This window comes from Harpia harpyja, chromosome 12, assembly GCF_026419915.1.
Source record: "Harpia harpyja isolate bHarHar1 chromosome 12, bHarHar1 primary haplotype, whole genome shotgun sequence".
Lineage (NCBI taxonomy): Eukaryota > Metazoa > Chordata > Aves > Accipitriformes > Accipitridae > Harpia > Harpia harpyja.
This window is the reverse complement of record NC_068951.1, coordinates 7,078,183-7,100,027: the sequence shown is the minus strand read 5'-3', so window position 1 is coordinate 7,100,027 and position 21,845 is coordinate 7,078,183. Positions and strand designations below refer to the sequence as shown.

The 21,845-nt window shown below is 42.2% G+C and overlaps 1 protein-coding gene and 1 long non-coding RNA gene across 10 annotated transcripts in view; one reads left to right on the top strand and one right to left on the bottom strand.

The window, feature by feature from the left end:
- TPST1 (tyrosylprotein sulfotransferase 1) overlaps positions 1-21,845 on the top strand; it is a 44,954-nt gene that overhangs the window by 7,732 nt on the left and 15,377 nt on the right. For 2 of the 9 annotated variants that reach the window (XM_052803576.1, XM_052803570.1), the window contains exons 1-3: positions 11,417-11,988; positions 13,330-14,273; positions 21,365-21,563. In XM_052803576.1, coding sequence (XP_052659536.1) covers positions 13,429-14,273; positions 21,365-21,563 — 1,044 coding nt within the window. In that variant the 5' untranslated portion in view covers positions 11,417-11,988; positions 13,330-13,428. Of the gene's footprint in view, positions 1-3,836; positions 4,019-4,367; positions 4,458-4,787; positions 4,811-8,667; positions 8,818-11,416; positions 11,989-13,329; positions 14,274-21,364; positions 21,564-21,845 lie in introns of those variants that run through there. The other 7 variants (XM_052803571.1, XM_052803574.1, XM_052803573.1 and 4 more) reach the window with 7 other exon arrangements.
- Positions 1,531-3,634, bottom strand: LOC128148987 (uncharacterized). Its single transcript, XR_008237494.1, has 2 exons — positions 3,458-3,634; positions 1,531-2,772 (listed from the first exon to the last, which is right to left on the bottom strand). It is a non-coding gene; the product is annotated as an uncharacterized LOC128148987 (long non-coding RNA).

The following is a 21,845-nucleotide window of genomic DNA, read 5'->3' as shown; positions in this document are numbered from 1 at the left end:
GAAAGCCACAAGCACCAACCCTCCTCTCAGCAAAGGAGAGATCCTCCCTGTGCAAGACAGCCAGCGAAAAGCCGGGTTGTGCAACTGCTGCTCAGGCATTCGAGGAAAAAAGAATAATATTTAACAGTTCTGGCAAGAACATGCCTAAGCCGGCAAGTGCAGCTCTCCTTGCTCTGGGCCAGGGGAATGAGCTGGGCAGAGCCAGAGGGAAATTCTTTGCATTTTTAGGATTGGGAAGGTGGAATTAAGGTAAAATACTCCTGGATGAGGGCCAGGCTATCTGGACTAGCAAGCTTTCTCTTGCTTTTAAACACCACACTGGAATTGAATTCAGGAATACTTTTGGAGTGGAGTTGGTATCAGCAAAAGCATTGTATTGGAAGTCCAGGGAAAGAAGAAAAAAAAAAAAAGACCCAATTTTGTCTCTGAATGTGCCAGACCTCCAGCTAGCAGAGGTCAGGGCAGTGTTGCTGGGGACTTCGCTCGCTTGCGCGCTGGCCCAGCAACTGGTGTGATGTGGTAGGAAAGATGCCGCTCACCAGGCAGGCCTCGGTATGAGCATAAGGCAGGAAAATCCATCAGTTTGCATTGCCTGAGGCTGCACAGGACGGTTCCTGGCTCCTCCAGTGTGCCCTGGAGCCCTGATGTGCCCCAGACCCAACCCGTGGAGGGGACAGGGATGCAGCCACGGGTCTCGGTCCCTCCAGGTGACAACGTCCAGCTGGTCTCTGCCATAGCAGTGATTTGGTTTATGTTGTGGCTCACATTTGGAGATAAAGTGGAAAAACGTAGGTTCCTAAACAGCACCAGCTTTCAGGACTCAGGGCTGCTCTTCCCTCCTCCTCCTCCCGCCAGCGGTCCCAGACACGCCGTGCGGCACTGCCAGAACTTAAAGCGTGGGAACAACTGTAAGCTGTGCCACTGCCGAGGGAAAACTGGGCACAAAGCAGGCACAGCCACCAGGACCCGCATCAGTTTCTCTTGGAGCTCAGCAAACCCCGAGCTGTGGCCCCACAGCACCAGCCCTGCTTCCCCTGACCCGGGCTGGAGCTTCGGTCCTGGGCTCATCCTTCATCCCGTGCGTGCGGCTGAGCCCCCGGCAAGGAGGAATTATACCCGAGCTTCAAGGAACAAACCAGAAACAAGCCAACAAGGAAGAGCCAATGCAACTGTCAAAGGATGAGCGATTAAAGTGCTATCGCTTCTCGTAGTGTTTATCCATCGGAAACAGCAACTTCACGGCCGAGTTAAGCTCTATCTGTACCGAGACTTTGCATGATGCAATATTTGATGGGTTATTTGATCTGCGGCTCCCGGACGAGCGCTGATTAAAGAAGGGCCCAGCATGGGGCACCCGCTACATACAGTAGCTCCATCTGCTTTGTACAGCAGCGTTGTGCTTTTCCCCTTTCCCTCAGAGAATGGCATTTTTCCCCCCTGGAGGCACTGTTTGATTGCCACAGATTGGAAGCCTTTAAAAGGGACTATCTGTGTGAGTCACAGTTAAAGCCATAAAAGAAAAACCAATAAAACGATCTGAAAAGTGCTGTTTAATGGATTGAGGCAAACTTACTGGAAACAGGATACAGACCGTTTCATCTTTAAATCGTTAGTTCAAATCCAGCTGCATTTGGGAGCAAATGGCATTTATCCCTCATCAATAGCTGTCAGAGAAAAGAAAATTGAGAGGAATTTTACCACCTGAAAGGAGTTGCTGGTTTCTCTATGCTCCCAGCAGCTCCCTGAGCACGTCTGAAAGCCTTACGGGCATCAAGTACTCTTGAAACTCAGTCCTTACAAAGCAGAGCTTTTCCCACCATGAAAATACTTGTCACTGTCCTGAACATAGGTATCCGCTCACATGGCTGCCTTCGCTTAATTTTCTCAGCAAATAAAACATGCATGAGCCGTACCGCGTTCACCCCTCTCGATAGCGATGCTTCTCCGTCACCTCGGTGAAGCGGGAGGCAGAACAAGCACTCATCCGTATCGGCTCCGCGGGCAGCGCCGGCAGCGAGCGTTGGCTCATCGGTATCGGTGGAAACCGTGTCCTGACAGGCTTGTAAAAGTTTTATGATAAGCGCTTTGCAAGGGCTATGAGACATGAAGTAATGGGCTGTGATTAATTCTTTCATCCTGACAGTATCGCTCAGCTCAGGCACCGTCACTCCGTATCTCGTGAGGCTGGGATGATGGCAGAGCCCGGCTGGTTATCTCCCCAGCCGTGCAGGATTTGTACCATCTCTCCGGGAGACGGGACAGTGAGGCAGACCTGATTTTAGGGCTTTCAGGATTAAAAGGGGATGTTCTCCCACACAGTGGTTTCCATCCTTTTTATACCAACGTCTCGCTGCTGGTGCTGTCTCCCAGCCCTGGTGTCCCCGGCCAGCTAAGCCCTCACCGAGTCCGGTGGCACCGAATCAGCGGTGGCTCTCGTTAGCTGCCAGCCACCGTGTCACGCTGCCCCGCTGCAATGACGGCAGAGGGGATGCTGCAGCCGCAGAAGGGTTTGGGGGGCAGAGGGATGAGCAGGGGTGAGTGTTGATTACCAGTGCTCATTGCAGAGGTGGCTTTTCCTGGACTGAATTTTGGGCTGGCATCGTGTTAAATCCCTTTAGCTGTTTGGGTTTGGTTTTTTTCCCTCATTTGGCAAGCAACACAAATTTGGGGACTGTCCCATGGGATTGTTCCCTTTGATATGACCCTGCAGCAGCACTGACTTTTCCACAGGGTGTTCGTCTGCATATGGTGATGGCAGCTGGGCCAGAGCTCCTGTATGTAAAGAAAAAATATGTTTTCAGTTTGATTCAGCCTTTTTGTATTACTATGTTAATGTTAACAAGTCAAATTCAACCTGCTTTCCCGCTCTTTAGGGATAAAAGCTGTCTTTCTGCACAGAGCCCTGAGAACAAAGCGGTTAGGCTGGCCTAAGGCCAGTCTTTGTTAGAGGTGAGTTAATCTATAGATGAGTCTCCTCATATAGCTACACCTCCAGGGGCAAAGTGCTGGTGCAAATCATCCTTGCTCCTCGCCTGGCTGCTTCACCCAGCTGTGGGTCAGAGGAGTTGTGCGATGTGCCAGCAGCCTGTTTGGGCTCGAGCTTGTGCACCAGCCTGATGCTATTCCAGATGTTTCCACAGCTGCACACGTGGTGGGCACATGGCTTGTGCTTCGCCACTGCCGCAAAACAGGTGTGTGACACCAGAGGACACCCGAGCTCTGAACCAGGCGGTACTCCCTGCCGTCCTGCCTCGTGTCTATCAAAATGTTTAACTGTAGCTTTTCTCAATTTATCGGACATTGGCAGCGCTGCACTTAAAACCCGTTTGCCCTGGACAACGGGACGGCGCGTTTTGGATGGTTTCAACTGCAAGACCGACCTCTGAAACCCAAAACCAGCGGGCAGCATTCGGGAAAGCGTTTTCTCGTTAAAACATTCCTACAGTTCAAGCTTTACCTTTCTTCTTTAGCAGCGGCGGCGTGTTGTCGTGGAGCGAGCGGTGACAAAACCCAGCTGTTCCCAGCTATAAACATCTGCCTGGGCCAGCTGTGCAGGCGTTGGTGCACGTGGGCTCCGCCAGATGCTCACGTGGCGCCGCTGCCCAGCTGTGCGCCCGCCCGCTCCAGCTGTGCGCTCCAGCTGTGCGCTCCAGCTGTTTCCCGCCGCGCCCGCAGGGGTTAACGGCCCCGCCCCTCCCTCCGTTGTCAATCTTCAGCCCCGACCCAACCGCGTCCCGCGACACATCGAGGCCCGCGACCAATCAGGGCGTGGTTGTGATTTCCATGGCAGCCGCAGCCGCGCGGCTGAGGGGAGGTGGTGGCGCCGCCGCCGCCGCAGCCGGTCCCGGTCCCGGTCCCGGTCCCGGTCCCGGTCCCGGTCCCGACCCACTGCGATGGTGCCTGAGGGGAGCCGCGGCGGAGGAGGGGCAGCGGTGCTGCTGCTGCGCGGCTCTAGCCCGGCCCTGGCAGCGGCCGCCGCGGCGCGGGGGCGGCGGCAGCAGCAGCGGCGGCAGCGCAGGTGAGGAGCCGCTGCCCGCCGCGCACCTGAGGCGGGAGGCTGCGGCGGGGCGGAGCGGGCCCCGGGCGCCGCCGTTTTCCCCTCCCCGCCCGCGCAGCCCCGCCGGCAGCCGCCGCGCTCCGCCCTGCCCCGCCCGGCGCTGGGGCGGCTCCGGTGCTGCCAGAGCCGTTGCCTTTGTCGGCCGGGCTGGGGGGCGGCCGCGGCCTGAGGCGGCGGTCGGTGGTGGTCGGGAGCGGGGCGGCCGCGCCGGTCCCCGCGCCCCTCAGGCACCGCTGCCGGCAGGGGGAGCCGGGCCGGGCCGGGCCGGGCAGTAGCGTGGCTGGCCGGGGCAGTCGGCTGTGCGGGCATCGGCGGGCGGGAGCGGCTGAGGATGCGCGGCGGGGCCGGCTCGCTGCTTCCCGCCGGTGCCGTGGCGGGGTGCGAGGCGGATCCGAGCCGGGTAAATGGGAAAGTTTTCCGTACGGGCGGGCTGACTTGCTTAAGGAGCTCCCAGCGCTTCTGCCGTCTTTTGTTCAAGCAGCTGAGATGCGTCGGGGGAGGCTGGCGGCGGGTCCTACGCCGCTGTAAATACCCGCGGTAGAGTAGGGGAGGCACGCGGAAATAGTTTTCTAGCGCTGCGTTTCTATCTGCAACCACAACGTGTAATAGTCAGAGTATGTGTAAGCATTTTAGCAGTAGTTTTATAGCAGTAGACCTAATAGGTCTCCTAGCTGGAAGTGGTGTTGCTGGTGGTATTGCTGGAAGAAGCCGTTTGCATATGTTATCGTGAACGCGTTGTGCAAATTTGTGTAGGTCTGTATCTTTTTAGTATTACTAAGCAGTTTGATTCTTTGAAGTACTTTATTGTGTAATGGAGTGCTGAAATCCCTCTTAGGAGGCACAGTACGCATAAAAGCGCACAGAACAGTAGCTCATCTGCTATTAGTGTGCTACTGACTTTTTTCCCCTCTCTTTTTCTTTGTTTTTTTTTTTAAACAAAAATTTAAAAAACTAGAAGCCTACGTGCGTTGCCAATAAAATTGCTTTTGTTGAATTGTTCTCCAGCAGTAACTGTAGTACTTAAATGCTGTGTACTCTTGCATAACTGGGAACACGTTGGTAACTCTTTTTTGACCATTAAATATGCAAATCCAAATAATTTGCTGTATGTATTACACATGTAGGTAAAGCAGAATGTATAGAGTTCTTTGCTTTCATTTGAAGCAGAACATTTTAATTAGCTGTACTTTAATTTTAGAAGCCTTAAATGTTGAAAAATGTGAAAGTATTGAATTTTGAGTGCGTCGGTAACCTTATTAGCTGTTTTGGATCTCATATGTTTTTTTCTCTTGTTAAGAAAGCTTGTAAGTGTTGGTAGATCCAGAGGAAGGACAAATGCTCCTGACTTTTCTTTTTACACACACACACACACACACATGTATTTGTGTGTGTTTCTATGTATCATCTGTCTAGTGGAGGATTATGAAACAAGCTGGCATTTTTGGGGGGGGGGGTTAACTGGTAAAAGGAAAGGGTACAGCTCGCTTCATCTTTTACTTTTTGATTATATGAAGGAAATGCATAAATATGAGCACAACTTTTTTTACTCCTTGTAATGCGATTGTGCTAGAAATTGTGGAATTACTACATAGTTGTATGCAGATTTCCCCAATATGGAAACTTCAGATTCAGCAGTGGTCTATGGTTGTGAAGGTTAATTTGGCCTTTACAATTTTTCAGAGCTTTAGATTAAAAAAAAAAAACCCAACCAAAAAGTGTAGGTTCAAGGGAATGCAAATGTGTGAACAACATTCCTATAGTTCCTACCGTGGTGTTGTCCCAAAACAGAGTTCTTTACTATAAGGGAATGTTGTTCACACATCTGCATTCCCTTATAGTAATTCTGTCCAACTTTGTCCTATCATTCTACTTGTCAAACTGCTCTGCATGAAGGCAGGCCTCACTAGGTCTAGTTGGCTGTCTTTCATCCCAGGTCCTTTCTGCCAGGTGACTTACTGCTTATTTCTTTGTGGAGGTGAATAAAAATTGCTCATTCTATTTTAACCATCCTTTCTTACTGTATAACTAATGGGGGGAGAAATCTAGAGAAAACAGCCGCAGGGCTTGAAAGGCATGATGACTTAAAAAGCCAAAGACGGATTTAGTACTTAAGGCTTCTTGATTTTTATTTCTAGTTTTGCTGAGTATTTTGCTTGGGGTTTGCTTGCTTGTGCTGTACTTTGACATTCCTCTATCAGATTCTGTTACGTGACTGGTAGTAATACATGATATCTGGTCTTTGGGGAAATCGTTAAGGTGATTGTGCAAATGCCGCTTTGAAGGCATAAAAATACTTCCTGAATACTTAAATGATTTTTGGAGCAATCTTCTAAATAAGCCTGTGACGGTTAGGATAGCTTCTGAAGTGGTATACTGTGAATATTTCAGTCATGTTCCTTGGTGTTGTGCTATACCATTATCATGTAACTGTTGGCTTTCCTGTGCAATCTTCCTTGTGGTGAACAAACACGAATGACCAGAAACAAACCAGTTCATTGAAGGAAAGGTTTTATGGAACTCCTTTCTTTAACTTTCATTTAGGAATGCTGAAAGACTAATGTTGCGTGCAAGGGCTTCCTACTTGGACTATTTGCTGAGCTTAATATACAACTTCCTCTAAGAAATATATTGTCTCCAGTTTTCTAAATGTATATTGTTTTGAAGATGATTCTTGAGAATTCTCAGTATCTGCTGCCTTTCCAGTATTTATTTTTACAGAGGAAAAGTGAAGGTGCAAGAAGAGGCAAGGAAGATACTGACATGGTTGACATCTGCTTCTTTAAGTCCTAGCAGCATTTTCATTGCTCCTTCTACAGTCAAGAGCAGAGACTGACAATGGATAACAACAGTTTAGTGTTTTTTCCCATTCAACTTAGCTACCTTGCCACTCTAAATGAACTCCTCTGCAGATGTATACCACAAGCTTTGGGTGTAGTAGTCAGACTGTGGTTGTGCATCTGAAGGTATCTCTGAACTGTGAGAATCTTCTGTTTCTGGAGTCTGTATTTTGGAGTCTACTGTATAAAGCCTTTTGTGGGGGCTCATAGCCCCAGAGACTAAGGGGTTGAGTAGACCCCCTAAGTAGGGAAAGAAAATCATAGGAACATGGTAGGAGGACATGAGGATAAACTGTAAAAAGAGTGTGAGCGGAACGACAACTTTGCAATAGTATGAAGTCTAGCGTGCTTCCCCTCACCTCTATCTTGTGCTTGCCTTCTGGCACAGGTGGGAGGGCACAGCGTTTTGAGAAGGATGCCTATGAAGCCTGATGATCTGTTGACACAGAGCTTGAGTGTGATCTTTCCACCCAGTGAAGTTCTCCAGAAGCATTGAGGTCAAACACTGTGATGAACACTCGGGCAGATGCAGGAACAAGATATACTCCACAAAAATTGAAGCAGTACTACTGTACTTGTTCTTCCTAGAAGGAGATCCAGTTATCGGAATCTGAGCCAGAAGCTCAAGAGATGGAAGCAGAGGACAAGCTAATCACTGAAAAATGCTTTATTTATATGTGGGGTTGTTTGGCTTTGGGGGCTTTTTTTTGGTTGGGTTTTTTGTTTGTTTTTTTGGTCTTTGGTTTTTTTTTTTTGAGATGGGTAATGCCAGTGGTGGTGTCCTGTCAGTTTAGCCTTGAAAAAGCTGCCTGATTGAACATGAGGTGGTCATCACTCTTTCCAGCCTCCAAAGTGAAAGTCTGAGCTCTAGAGCTTACAAGGATTGCTTATTACTGGGTGGTAATGGATCATCTTTGTTCCCCTGGCAGGGAATGCTTTAAACAACAACAAAACCCAAACTGTTCTAACATAAAATACGAATTAATGACTTGCCTCTTGACTAAGCTAAAAATCTTCAACATTTTTTGGATGAACTTCAGGAAAAAGGTCTTGACCTGCTGCTTGTAGGGGGAGGGAAGGAGGGAGAGGGAATTAGTGTGCGCAGAAGACAGAAACAAAGCAGTCATTTTTGCTTTGCTAACATCATCTTGTGGCTGACTCGTAGGCCTGACTTTTGTCGGAATAAAATTCAGTTGCACATGCTTCTGCTTAGCTGCACTTTCTCATACTGAAACTTGTAGATCCTAACTTTTTTTTTTTTTTTGAGTTACACTTGAATTTTTCTAGGAATTTGTTTTACTCTGTCATTTGGAGCTATTGCTGCTAAAGGCCTTCTCTGCTATTGTAGTCATCTTCAACTTCCTCAACTTATGACTGTTGTGTGTGTAAGGTGGTTTTGTTTTGTTTTGGGTGGTTGTTTTCTTAGGGGGTTTTTTGCTTATTTATTTTGGGGTATTTTTATTAAGAGTTGTCTGTGCTTTTAGGTGCAGTAGTACTTTGCTCTTCTCAGGTCATAGTGCATAAAAATGCCACAATTTTTCAAAGCTCTACTTAAATGCTGACAAGGGATTGCTGATTGCCTTGTTGTGATTTTTAAATGCTGTCAATTTAATTACTGTTAACAACAAGAACATTAATGACTTGCAATAATTCCTCAGGTTGACAGATGTGATCCAGAGCGCTTATTCATGTAGAGGAGGGAGAAGGTGGGGTTTATTTGCAAGCTGCTAGAAGGGCAGTGACTTCCATACGTCATGCTTGTCCCAAATTGCTTTATATGTAACTTCAGGCACAGAAGGGAGTTTGCTGGCTTGTAGATTACATCAGTTTGCTGAGAGGTGTGGTTTCTGACTGCTCCCCTGTTGGCTTCCTGACATACAAAGTCCTGGTCTTGCCACAGTTTCTGGCAGTTGCACGCTCTAGGTATTGCTTCCAGGCAAAAAAACAGCTAGTAAAGGAGAGCTTAATAGCTTAATACTAGCTCTTTATGGTCTTGCAGCCTTTGGCATCTTTGAACTTACCAAAAAAAGTTACTGCATCAAATGAAAGTATTTGTGTTTGATTGGTGTTGTGTTTTTGTTGTCACATGGATGGGTTTTTGGTTTTGTAGGTGAGTGGTCAATACTCACAGCAGTTTATGAAACCTACTCGCAGACTGCAACGTTTATTTGCATTCACAGCTGGAATTGTACTGAGAGTGAGTCATCATTCTGCTTTACCCAACCTGTGAATTGAGGATTTCAGCCTTCAGCCAACAGGCTTTCCTCCGATACTGCTTGTTCTTCAGCTTGGTTATGAAAACTGGTGCTGTTTTTTGTTGTTGTTTTGGGGTTTTATTTAAGTGATATTCTAATATAAATGATCAGAGTAAAACAGTTGAAGCACTTGCTCTTGATATGTTTTTTTCTAGCAATCAGCTACCGAACTTTCTGCATTTGGGGCATGTTAGTGTCTTTAAGGAGTAGTTTTTAATTCGGAAATGAAGATTTTTTTTGTGGAGGGTTTGTTTTCTTTTTTTTTTTTTTTTGAGGAAATGAGTTCTGTGGAATTGACTCAAACTGAGTAATATTAGGGATTGCATGAAGTGTAAATATTTGCAGGTTTTGTGTGCTCTGTGGCGAAATACTGTTTCTGTTGTGTTAACTCTTCTCTCAAATGAGTACTGACTTTTAACTAAGTCTTTACTGTATCTAAAGCATTTAAAGAGATTCTCTGTACTATTTGCTAGTTTTAAGCAGAACAGTTTCCCCTTTCCTAATTGAAAGTTAGGTCTGCATGCTGAATCTGTTCAGGAGAGAGACTTTCTGATTTTTGGTGCTATGGAAGTATCAACTGCATCAGGTTTTTTTTCTCTCTTCCTTCTTAAGCACTGTTCAGATGACCTCCACTTAAATTTCTGGGATTTTTTTTGTTTCTTTTAATGTCTAAGGTACAGTTAAAGACAGCTCTTCAGCAGAGAGAGGTATGTAAGTAGAATGAAACTTGTTAGAGAGGATGAATTTCTTGTAAGAGTGGTGTTCTGGCAAGAGAGTGTGGGAGAGCTCTTTGGCCATTTCATATGAAAAGAAGTGAATTAATCCTCAGGTTATATTTCTAGTTTAATTTTGGTAACAAAGACTAAAAGCTGAACTTTGAGTGTAGTATTGTGACAACTGTTGATTGGAATAAGCTTTGTTAGTGTGAAGGGGCAAGACATTTCTCCCACAGCTCAGCCACTGGCTCTTAGATGCACTGCAAGAGAAAAATACTGCTGTGATAGATGCCTGCATAAGGAATTCCCTTCCTCCCTTCTATTGCTCCTGCACTGCTATGGTGCTAAGTGAGAATTGTCCTCTGCCTGTCTGCTGCTGTCTGGTTACACAGCCTCATAAAAAAACCAGGGATTGCAAAGTGCAAGGCACTTGAACACTAAGAGTTGCGGCAGAATCTGCACGGCAGCCTGCCTGCAAGGCCAGCGGTCTGCTGAGGGACAGGTCTGGAGAGTCTTGCTCGGATGGTGACTTGAGAATTTCCGAGTTAATGACTGGATTTGCGTGAAAGAAAAGGTTAAGTGGATAATGTTCTGGAGAGGGTAGAGAGTAGGCATAAGCATGTTCTTCATTCAGGGATGTGCTGTCCTTTGCTGACAGAGATGGAAGAGCTTTGAGGAAGCCAGTCATTTAAGATGTTGGAGGTACCTCAGCACTTGGAGCTCCTCACAATTAAAAGCATCTGTGATTCATACTGTTCACTGAGTTATTTCAGCCCTGAAAAGCAAGCTCTTATTTAAAATTTCAGTTAGAGTACTAATTTCATTTGAATTTTGAGAGGAAGAGTCAGTTTTCAGCCCACCTTATCTGAAAATCCAAAGCTGTTGAACTACAGAATACAGATAGAACAACTGTCTATGCATTAACTGTCACGAACGGAAGAGATAAAGATACAGTGTACAGGTTGGCATGAACAGATCAAGTCATCTGGGCAGCAGAGGAGCAGATTTATCTAAGCCAGTGTTGGATATAACCCACTGGTATTCACTGTAAGACATGGCATATTCTTAGTCTTCTAAGTGTCTATGTTGGAATTCAGCAGACAGATTTTAAAATCTTTTTGTTTCTACCTAAAAGTTCTGTTCAGACTCACATGCATGTCCAGGAATCATCTAATATAGTCTTTTTCTTTTCATCTGTAAAAATTAAAATTACTTTTAAATAATACAATTTTAAGAATCCTAAATGAAAAAAAATTAATGAAAACCCTTGTTTTTCTTTTGTGTATCTTGGGGTTTCAGACTTAATCTCCTCTCATTAGAGCCTGGGGAAATAACTTCTAAAATTTAGGAAAGGGGGATATATAAAACATTTAGTAATAGATGTGTTAGCTGTGCAAATCCTTAATTCTAATACATGTCTAACTTGTTTTCAATTACTGAGTTATACTATCATTGTAGAAAATAGTACCATGCGTATTTGAAAAAAAAAAAGGGGGGGGGGGGAGAGAAAAGTTGTGGCTTTTGGTGTGGTAAAATTCACTTTACTGAAAAATATTGAAAAATTGTTCTGTCACAGAATAATCATCACTGCTTAAATTGTAGATTAAAAAGCGGAATGAAACCCATGTTATTGATACCTCACAAAATAGATGACTGGTTGTCCTTCATTTGCTTCTTTTCCTTTTTTTGTAATAGTTGTAAGGGTTTAAAATAGACTGATTAATTTAAATGTGATATTATAGAACCAGAAGGAAGATTATACTATGACAGAAGTTAATATTTTTTACAGTATATTCTTCCATTCCATGCTATAAATATGAAATTACTGTAATCATAAACTTCATTAATGTGGGTTGCCATGATGCTTTGTAAAGCATAGTTGTCTTACTGTTATTGTCAGTTGACTTTTGATTTGCAACATGGGTTCTTGCCTTAAACCTTTCTGTGTAGTAACCATATATTCAAATTCTTAGCTCTGAAGTGTTACGTTTTATCTTGGAGGGAGAAGACTCTTGCTGTCATACCAGCAAAAATAGAGTTATCTAGATGAAGCAGAAGAGACTAAAAGAAAGAGCAAGCTTACCAGCACTGCTTAAAAGGAATCCAGACTTTCTTATTTGAAGGTAGAATGCAGCATATCCTTTATTCTGGCAGTGCGTTATTACATGACTTAAAATTATGCAAGGCTTTAACTCCCCCCCCAGGCCTGTGGGGTGCTGATTGAGAACAGGATCTATTTTTCTTTCTTCCTAATTACTCAATTTTTCAGTGTTTCAGCTAACATTTCTCTGGAGCTCAAAACACTGCATAAAATGTGGGGGGAGGGTTGGTGGGGTTTTTGTGTTTTTTAATTAACACAATAATAAATGATTATGGTTACGTTGGGTTTGGATGGTTGGTTTTGTTTTTTTTTTTTTTTTTTTGAGAGAAATATCTCTAAGGGCCAAATTTTAGGTAAAGAAAACAATAGAGAAGGAAGTTAGGATGAAATAATTAGTTTTCTTTTGTATATCCTGCTTTGTATTATCTGGATACTGGGATGGATCAAAATTTTTAAGTCAGCATGGGTTGATTCTTTTTTTGTTGTTGTTCTTATTTAAATCAAGACTGATCTTAGTTTTGATCTTAGTCAACTTTAATCCTGGATTGTGTTTGTAGTTTTTAATGACTATATACTTTTTTTAATCAAAGCTTCCCTTGAAGTAAAAATTGAAGTTTCCCTTACTTGCTGCAACCTATTTTTCTTCATTGCTTAAAGACCTTGATCAAAACTTGGACACTGTCAGTGTTGATCTGTAACTGTGAAACATCTTTTACTATCATCTTGCATCCTGTGAAGGAAATAGAGCATTTCAAGCAAAACAGGAGATAATGTAGCTATGTGAAAATGTGACAATGAGCAGGATACTGCTACCGTCTATTCAGCAAGCCGGTTATTCTAATACTTAAATTCTTCTGTGATTTATAACATGATTTGTGTGGGGTGTCTTGTTCATTTGTTTTATCTAGGTGACTCTGGCTCAGAGAGGTGATTGTGATTTTTTTGTTTGTTTGTTTTTTGGTCTTTTTTGCTGTAAAACCTCAAGTAAAGAAGAGTGGTTTCTTAATAACTACTTTTTTAATGTGTAGAGTCCCATATAAATGATGTCTTTGCTTGACTGTAAAGTTTAACAGTAGCTATCCAGTGGTAGAATTCTTTCAAATGTGTTAAAATGTACCAGAGAACTTCTATGTAAATAGTAATTGTAGTCATGAATCTTGTTATGTTTTGTGTTGCCTCTATGGGTAAACAAAAAGGCTTTTTATTATGAGATAATCATGTTTAGACTTTGCATTTACTGGTCTTAATGCAACACCAGGAGATAATAGTTTTATTGAATGCTGTCAGGTATTTCTGTTGTTGATTTATCATAGTAGTTCTTAAAGTTCTAAATTTTTTTAATTTTTTTTTTCCCCCTCGCCAGACCTTAATTTATTTTGGATTAGGTTTCCCATGGCATGTGAACTAGAAGATAATTTGAAATAGAAGGTCTCTTTATTTTGAAGTGACAGTCTTTATCAAAATGGTTGGAAAACTCAAACAGAACTTGCTATTGGCATGTCTGGTGATCAGTTCAGTGACAGTGTTTTATTTGGGCCAACACGCTATGGAGTGTCACCATCGAATAGAAGAACGCAGCCAGCCTGTGAGGATGGAAAATGTGAGAAGCACAGTAAGAACTGCTTCCAGTGTAAATGCAAACAAAACCTTTGCTTACAACAAAGACATGCCTTTAATATTTATTGGAGGAGTACCTCGAAGTGGCACTACCTTAATGCGTGCCATGCTTGATGCCCATCCGGATATTCGATGTGGAGAAGAGACAAGGGTAATCCCGCGAATTCTGGCAGTTAAGCAGATGTGGGCTAGATCAAGCAAAGAGAAGATCCGACTGGATGAAGCTGGAGTCACAGATGAGGTTCTGGACTCAGCCATGCAAGCGTTTTTATTGGAAATCATTGTGAAGCATGGGGAGCCTGCTCCATATTTGTGTAACAAAGATCCTTTTGCTTTAAAATCCTTAACTTATCTTGCTAGAATTTTCCCCAATGCCAAATTTCTTCTAATGGTACGTGATGGTCGTGCATCTGTGCATTCCATGATATCTAGAAAAGTCACAATAGCTGGATTTGACCTTAACAGCTACAGGGACTGCTTGACCAAGTGGAATCGTGCTATAGAAACTATGTATAACCAGTGTATGGAGGTTGGTTTTGAAAGGTGTATGCTGGTACATTACGAACAACTCGTATTGCATCCTGAAAGATGGATGAGAACTCTCTTAAAGTTTCTTCGCATCCCATGGAACCAAGCGGTGCTGCACCATGAAGAAATGATTGGAAAAGCAGGGGGTGTTTCTCTTTCAAAGTGAGTATGAGCGTTCCTCCTTTACTTTGTATTGTTCTAAGAGGTAAAATAGTACATTTTGCATGTAAAAGACCAGTCATAACTTGGTTTCAGTTTTTAAGTAGCTAATGATGTCTCAGGAAGCTGATTTATGATGCATATTACCTGGAAAATAAGAATCATTGTTAACTAATTATTTGCAATCAGAGATTGCTCCTGCTAAACAATTGTCCTGCTAACATATGTGTATGGAGCATATGAATGAACTTTTAATTAATTATCAGTCTAACTTGAATTTGGATGTCTACTATCAGCCTTACTTCTAATATAGCTTTGCTTTTCTCTGTGCCCCAAAATAAAGCTGGACTGTTTTATCTAGACTGGTGTTATTCATCCTAGCAAGATCACCCGTTTGATTTCAGGAACTTAAGTATTGTTGTAAATGCAAGAGTTACATTTGCCAAGAACATACTCTTCCAGGAAACTTGAGAAACTGTTCCAATAAAATAGAAAGCAGAACTGGCGTGCTTTTCTGTTGGCATGTGCTCCTAAAAGGACAAGCATTTTGAATAAAATTAACCTTCTTGTAAGCAAATCTCTCAGTATTCTGTTGTGCCATCTGTGCACCTGATTAGCTACTTTCAGAAACCAAAATCCAGCTCTGCTTAGAAAACCTAGATAGGTATTGTGAATAGAAAAAAAAGAAAAAAAAAAAGTTAGTTAATTCTCCAGTTAAACTACTCTGTTTGGTTTCTTTGCCGCTATTTACAGCTGAACAACTGAAATATGGAAGCTGGCTAGTCTTTACATTGAGGGGGAAAGGTGTGAATGTTTGAATCTCTCTTCTTATTTTTGCTATGGCAGATATGTCTACCAGATTGTCTTGTTTAAGTTTCTAAAATATTGATCAAAAAGCCCTATTCCAGCAGCAAGGCATGCCCAGTTAAATTCCTTGGCTTCTGTTTTGTGAATATTCATCACTGGCCAAGTGCTTCTGAGTAACAGAGGCACCTTGCACAGCAAGCAGCGCGGGCTGCGTAGAACCATGTCAAACTGTTGAATACAGAGTGATTCCATTTTTTTAAAACTACAGTTTTGAGAAATAAAAATTGAGAGATTTTGTTTATTTAATGCTTAGGGAAGTGACTCTGTGGATTTTCTAATGTATTGTAGGGGAATGCGATTTAAAGCAAATCATAGAATTATTAGTCAGCAGCTACAAAGAACTTAAAACTCAGATAATGGTTATACATTTACAATCTGGAGGTTTCGCATCACCATTCCCACTGAAGAAACGCAGCCACCATCACTGTGTTTGCAGAGCTATCAGGAAGGCATCTCAACCCTTTTTTTCTGCGGTATTGTTCGTTAGCAGAATGAAGCCTTCTGATAATGTTAACCTGAAGCAGTGTACTGTCATACGTCTCTGCAAGCTGTATCTGCATGTGAACTTCTCTTCAGTTACCTGTATCGTGTTACTGCTTCTCAGTGACAGCTGAGGGGGGGAGTAAGCTTACTTTTACTGATATAAATAGGTGGTTGTCAAGTTCTGTTAAGTGTCCTGTAAAAATAACTATGCATAATGCCATTTCTAGTAAAATACTACTACCTTACAGGTTCCAGATTAGCTTTTTTAAAAATTAATGGACCTCTATACTATAAAACTTGGTAGCCTTACTGAATTCATACAGTTTCAAGTAATATTTCTTGATAAATCTGGTGGAATGGGATGTGAGGAGTTGAAAATACTTGTTCATGTCTCTAAAAATGAAGAAAATGGATTGTTGAAAGTAAAAAGTGGCTTCATGTTTATTTTTGAATCAAACTTTCAGATTTAAGACAAACGAGTGTGAAAGTGTTCATGTCACCCTCAATTCAATCCATTCACAGAATTTATGCTTTTATTACCTCTCATGAGATGATATGTGAAAGTAATTTATTATTTCAGAAGACTCTGGCAATAGTGGAAAAAGAACGAGTTATTAGTGTTTTGTCTGTGGTGTTTTTTATCTAATCAAATACCCTTGAAATAGGTGGTGACATTTGTTTTTCAGTTGCAAGAGACCTTTATAATTTGATAATGATTTCAGTGACTCAGTCTTTCAAGGGCTGCAGAAAAAACAGTGAATATCAAATTCTCTTAGATGTCTGTTTTATGTATTTATATCATACTAATTGAAATTGTGCAGGTGAATTTGATTTCCTTGTACCAGTTAAAACCTGCTTTTGGCATCCCCGGCTCCTCACTGCCCTCTCGTGTGCAGCAGAGTGCTGTGGACAGGGACAGCTGCCTGTTAGGGGGTTCTTGCCCAGACCACGGGGTAACTGCCCAGAAAAATTACTCTTTAAAAGATGCTCAGTTTACTGAGAACTTCAGAGTCTGCCACAGCTTATCAAATTCTGACAGCTGAACAAAATATACTTTGCATTAGACTTACTTTTCCTTCTACCAAGTGCATTTAGCTTGTTCTCAGCTGCAGCGAAATTCCTTATGGCCTTGGGTGTGCGTGGCTGTTACATTCTGAGTCAGGTTCTAACCAATGTTGTTGTCTTATGACTTAGAATTTCTCTTTGGGCTTACTGAAGAGTGCTATTTACTTTGCAGCGTGAATACTGTCGTCTTTCAGCTGTAACAACAGAGTGGAGCAGTGGAGCTCCATATTCTGATTAGTAGGTTTCTCCCACCTGACTTTCCAAAGGATGGTGCTGAAGATCACTTCAGAGATAATCTAAGGAAATTCAAAATGCTGCTGTCTTGCAACTCTGTCTTCTCGCAGAGCTTTAATTTACCACATGCCTGGTACCAAGTGCTTCAGGCTGTTTCATAATAGTATATTAAAATCAAAACACTTAAATTATATTACAGTTTTTACTGGCAGGAGGAGATCACAGGTACCAAATAATTTGTATTGAAATGTGACATGCATTTAAAAGTTACCAACCCATGGGCCTAGCCTCTGTAGCATAGTAGGGAGAGTATGAAGATCAAGATAAAATTATTTCCCCATTTGTCTGCAAGGTATTAGGTAGGGTATAAAACCTCTGAAGTCAAAGAATGAACTACTGTTATAAATCTGCAAAGGCTGTGATACTGTGTAAAGACTTAAGTAAATGCACAGAGAAACCTGTCTCAGTCATCTTCCACTCACCATTAAGACTTTCAGATCTTTCAGACAGTCTGAGCATCCACTTCAGAGGCATGATGCCTGCTCAGGTCAGGTCCAACATCAGATGCTTGGATGTGTTTTAACTGTTGAAGGGTTTTTGAAAAGAAATCTGACAAGAGTTTGTTGTCTTGAAATATTTTAAAACACTTTAAGAAAGAGATCGTGGTATCACTAAAAGATCTTTATAATGATGTTACTACCTGGTGACAGAAAGCAAATGTTTATATTTTTAACTCATCTGAAATAAAAATTAACTATGTCAAATGAAATCTGTATCAGATGAATGAAGCTCTAGGTCAGTGTAAGGTGTTTTATTTTCAGTTGTATATGGAATTAAATTGTGAGTGCAGGCTGTTTTTCTTCCAGAGATGAGCTAGCCACCCAGTGGCTGGCAGAATTCTTCAGGCAGCGAGCTGATTCCCTTTTTCTCTTATTCCAGACTCAGAAACTCTTATGCAATAGTCTGTTACTAGCAAGATTAGATACTAGACAGTCTGTATTTAAGATTCTGACTTTGTCTGTTCCCCTGGCTGCTTGATTTGAGGAAACTGTTGACTGCTTTACTCTCTTCTCCTGCGTTTGCTTAGTAATCCCTGCTTTTTCTGTGGCTCATGCAGGCCTAGCCTCACTGTTGTTCTATTTTACTTAGTATTTTTGCCCCATATTTTGGTTTTTATCCAGCTGCAAGGAGAAACACTGCAAAGGTTTTAAGGATGTGCACCGCAGCATTTGGAGTAGCGGGAAACTTTCTGTGGTTTGAAGTAATTGCCAACGTGGCTGTTCAAGGAATGTATTATGGCTGGACTACATGCTGTAACTAGTATTGTTAATATAGCTCTGGCATTTGCCTCCTAACTGCAAACAGCTGTGGTCACCACTGATGCAAAGAAATGTCAACCCTTTTATAGCAATTTTTATTAGGCTTATTATGAAAATAGCTGTCTAGGCAAAAGTACTTCAGAATATACTATTTTTAATACATACCTTTCATTTGGTTCTAGTACAGATGTAGGAGTATTTGGGGTTAGTCCTGTGTTCCGTGCTACCAGCTGCTTTCAGAGCTGAAACTGTTCCTGTGGTTTTGCAGTGGAGCCTGGAAGCACTGACCAGGCAGCATTTGCCATATGTGTACATAATCAAATTTGCCAAGACTTGGTATGTTTCCTTGTTTTGCTCTGTCTGGTTTTTTGGGTGTTTCTTTCCTCCTGTCCCCAATCTGTCTTCCCCCATACTCTTCAGATGTTCTTTGGTCTGAAGAATCTTTCCCACGAATTGTATTTTACTTTTCTTTCCACCTTAACTGAAAGGACAGAAAAGCATTGAAACTGAAGACCAAATGTGGTAGAGTACATTTTTGAATTGGTGCCTAGGAGCAGCTAAATGTAGTCCCCTGCTTATCTCTTGCCAGCCATTGATCACCAGGAAATGTTTCATGTTGAGCTTGTGACCAGACTAAAATGACAGTGGGGCAAAACATACACACTTTAAATGTGCTTTTACAACAGAATGAGATATCCATATGTGTACTAATTTAGGTCCTAATTGATATATAGGACCCATTGTTTTGGGGTTCCAATAAGCTATTAGCCAAGCCCATTACCTGGTTCTCACAGTATCACCCTTATTTTAAATGGGCAAATCAATCTGCAGTTTTGGTGAAAGGATTTTGGGCTTGGCTGGCTCTGTCTGAGAGGGAGAGGACTGTAAATCTTATACTTTTCAAACACCTAGTGATAAATTTTTATTGAGGGTCCCAGCCAGCATGGTTCTGTGGACTCCTGACTGTTGTGGTGCTTTGTCCTCTGCCTTGCCACTTTGAACTTCTGAAACTCAACTCTTAACAGCTATTTTCTTGCTAATTTGATGTGAAGTCAGATGCTCATCTTCTAAGAGAAGGATCAAAAAAGCAATGCCCAGACTTTTTAGTTTGCTATACAGACTTGTGATGTCAGGCCAATAGCCTTCAGGAAGGCTGAAATTTGGTTGCAACTCTCTGGTCCCAAAATCCCATTCTGAGTTCTGCCTTCAGTTTGAGCTACTGAATATGGTTGAAGAGAGTAAGGCTGAAGATTCTGGGGGTTGTCTTACAGTTTGTTGTTTGTCAGGTGCTTACTCATCAGCTTCCGCAGCAATCTGTGAAGGCCCTGCTTGCCAAGACAGTTTCCCCATGGGTGACCATTTCCCTGTCTGGTTTGGTCTTTGTTGATTGTGTTTGAAGTTACTGACCTTCCAGCATTGTATGACTAACTTCCTTCCTCTCTCCTGGAAGAATTTTAGCTATGATGACAAGTAAAAAAGAGTAATAAGGTAAAGACTGGTGTTTAGATCAAATTGAGTTAATGACTGGCAGACATGCATGCATAGTTTGTAATTTAAGGCTTTCGTTGCACAGTACAGTGTGCATCTGAATGGGATGCCTCTTGCTATTGATTTAATGTTTGCTGTGCAACAATTTTTCAGCCTCTTCTTTGACTCACGAGGTTAATTAGATAACTGGAATCACACTCGTTCCTCTTGTAAGTTGACTGATGTCAGTCTTGAGAGCAATTTTGTTTTAGTTCAGGCTTTTGGACTCGGAAACTATTGGGAGTATATCAGGAAATTTCCATTTATTTTTCTCAGAAGATGTTTTCTCATATTCTGCCTGCTATATAACTGAAGAATTAGCTGCTTGAGAATTAATTTGAATCTCAGTGTTCTCATTCTTTATCTTGTGTAGCTGAGGTACTGGTGTTATACTTTGTACTGTTACTTTCAAGTATAACAATTTCGTTTTCTGGGTGGTAGAGCTTTTTGAGATCAAAATGCTCTATGATGTAAATAAGGCCTGGGAAGGATGATAGCTGCAAGTGGATGTGACAGCTGTATGCTTAGCATCAGGTTTGAGGCAGGCAGGTATAGCCAGCCAGCAGGAACTACTGATATAGTGGCATACCTTATGGTATTACTTGCAATGCAGATGCAAATATTCCTTTAGGCAACTTGTATATACAGACCTGATTTTTAATCTGTCTTAAAAGAAGGATAAACCTTGACATGCAAAATGCATGTGCAGTCTTTCTGAGTTCAGAAAAAAGTTTTAAATTACTCTGAGTAAAAACTCAGAGTTTTAAATTATTCAGCCTGTTCTGAGTCCTGCTGGCGTGTTTCGGAAATAAACACATAAAGAAGTTGTATGTCTTCTAATGTAAAAGAAGCAAGGAATGTGGGAAAACAAAGTGATACCAGGTTTCTTCCCTTGGAAAAAAACAACAACAAAACCACACAATAAAACTAGAGTGCAAGAATGAAAATTACTTTAGGACTGTTGATTAAATGAGCAACAAATCAACTATTTTCTAAATACAGTACATATGACAGTGCTATGATTATGCACTTGCCTTTAAGAACTGTGTAATGACCAAACACTCAATCAGTAAAAGGAATGGTTATGAAAAATATTATTGCAGTCTATAGCTTTGTCATTTCCATAGGTATCTCTTTTATTTAAAAAAAAAAAAAAAAAGTTTAGTCACAGTATGGGGGGGGATAAATGGCACATGGATTTTAATTTAGAATACAGCCTTCAGGAGCATTTAAGACAAGCAGCAAATGCGGGAATATGCCAGTGGGAAAACAGCTTTACATGTAGGTGTGTGCATACTTTTCAGTTAACAGCTCTTTGGCTTTCACTGCTGTCTTTATGTAAAGAACTTGCTTCAGTTCATTCTGTGTGAAAGCCTAAACCAGAAAGCATGCATGAATGTTGTGCTAGTTATTCTCATTTTAGCCTTATGGAGTAAAACTTCACTTCCCGTCAGCTCTGTAGAAACATGAAATTTTGAGAGGGAAAGAAAAAGGAGGGGAAAAAAAAACCCCCCAAACAAAATAAGCTAAAGGTCTTAATGCTAGTGAAGCAAGTATTGTTTGGAATGCAAAATATAACCTTTCTTTCTCCCTCCACAGGGTTGAAAGATCTACTGACCAAGTAATCAAGCCAGTCAATGTGGAAGCACTGTCAAAGTGGGTTGGGAAGATACCTGCTGATGTTTTGCAAGATATGCCTGTGATTGCACCCATGCTAGCAAAACTGGGCTATGATCCGTATGCCAATCCACCAAATTATGGAAAGCCAGATCAAAAAGTTGTGGAAAACACAAGGAGGGTAAGGCATTTTTGTGTGTTTAATTATTGGCCAAGTGGATGTAAGCTATGAGCAGGAAAGTCTTATGTTTTGGTTTTTTTAAGTCCGTTTCTAATACCTTTTGATACTTAGCAATATGGGGGTTTTGCTGTGGGGGGAAGAAGGAAGGATTCTGTGGGACCTTGAGCACTGAAAGTCTGGCTCCTGCTGTTTGTCTTCAATTTGGTTCGTCTTCCTTTACCCCAACCCCAGGCTTGAGCTGTGTTCTGTGGTATGTGTAGCTGAACCTCTTTAGAATTGTCC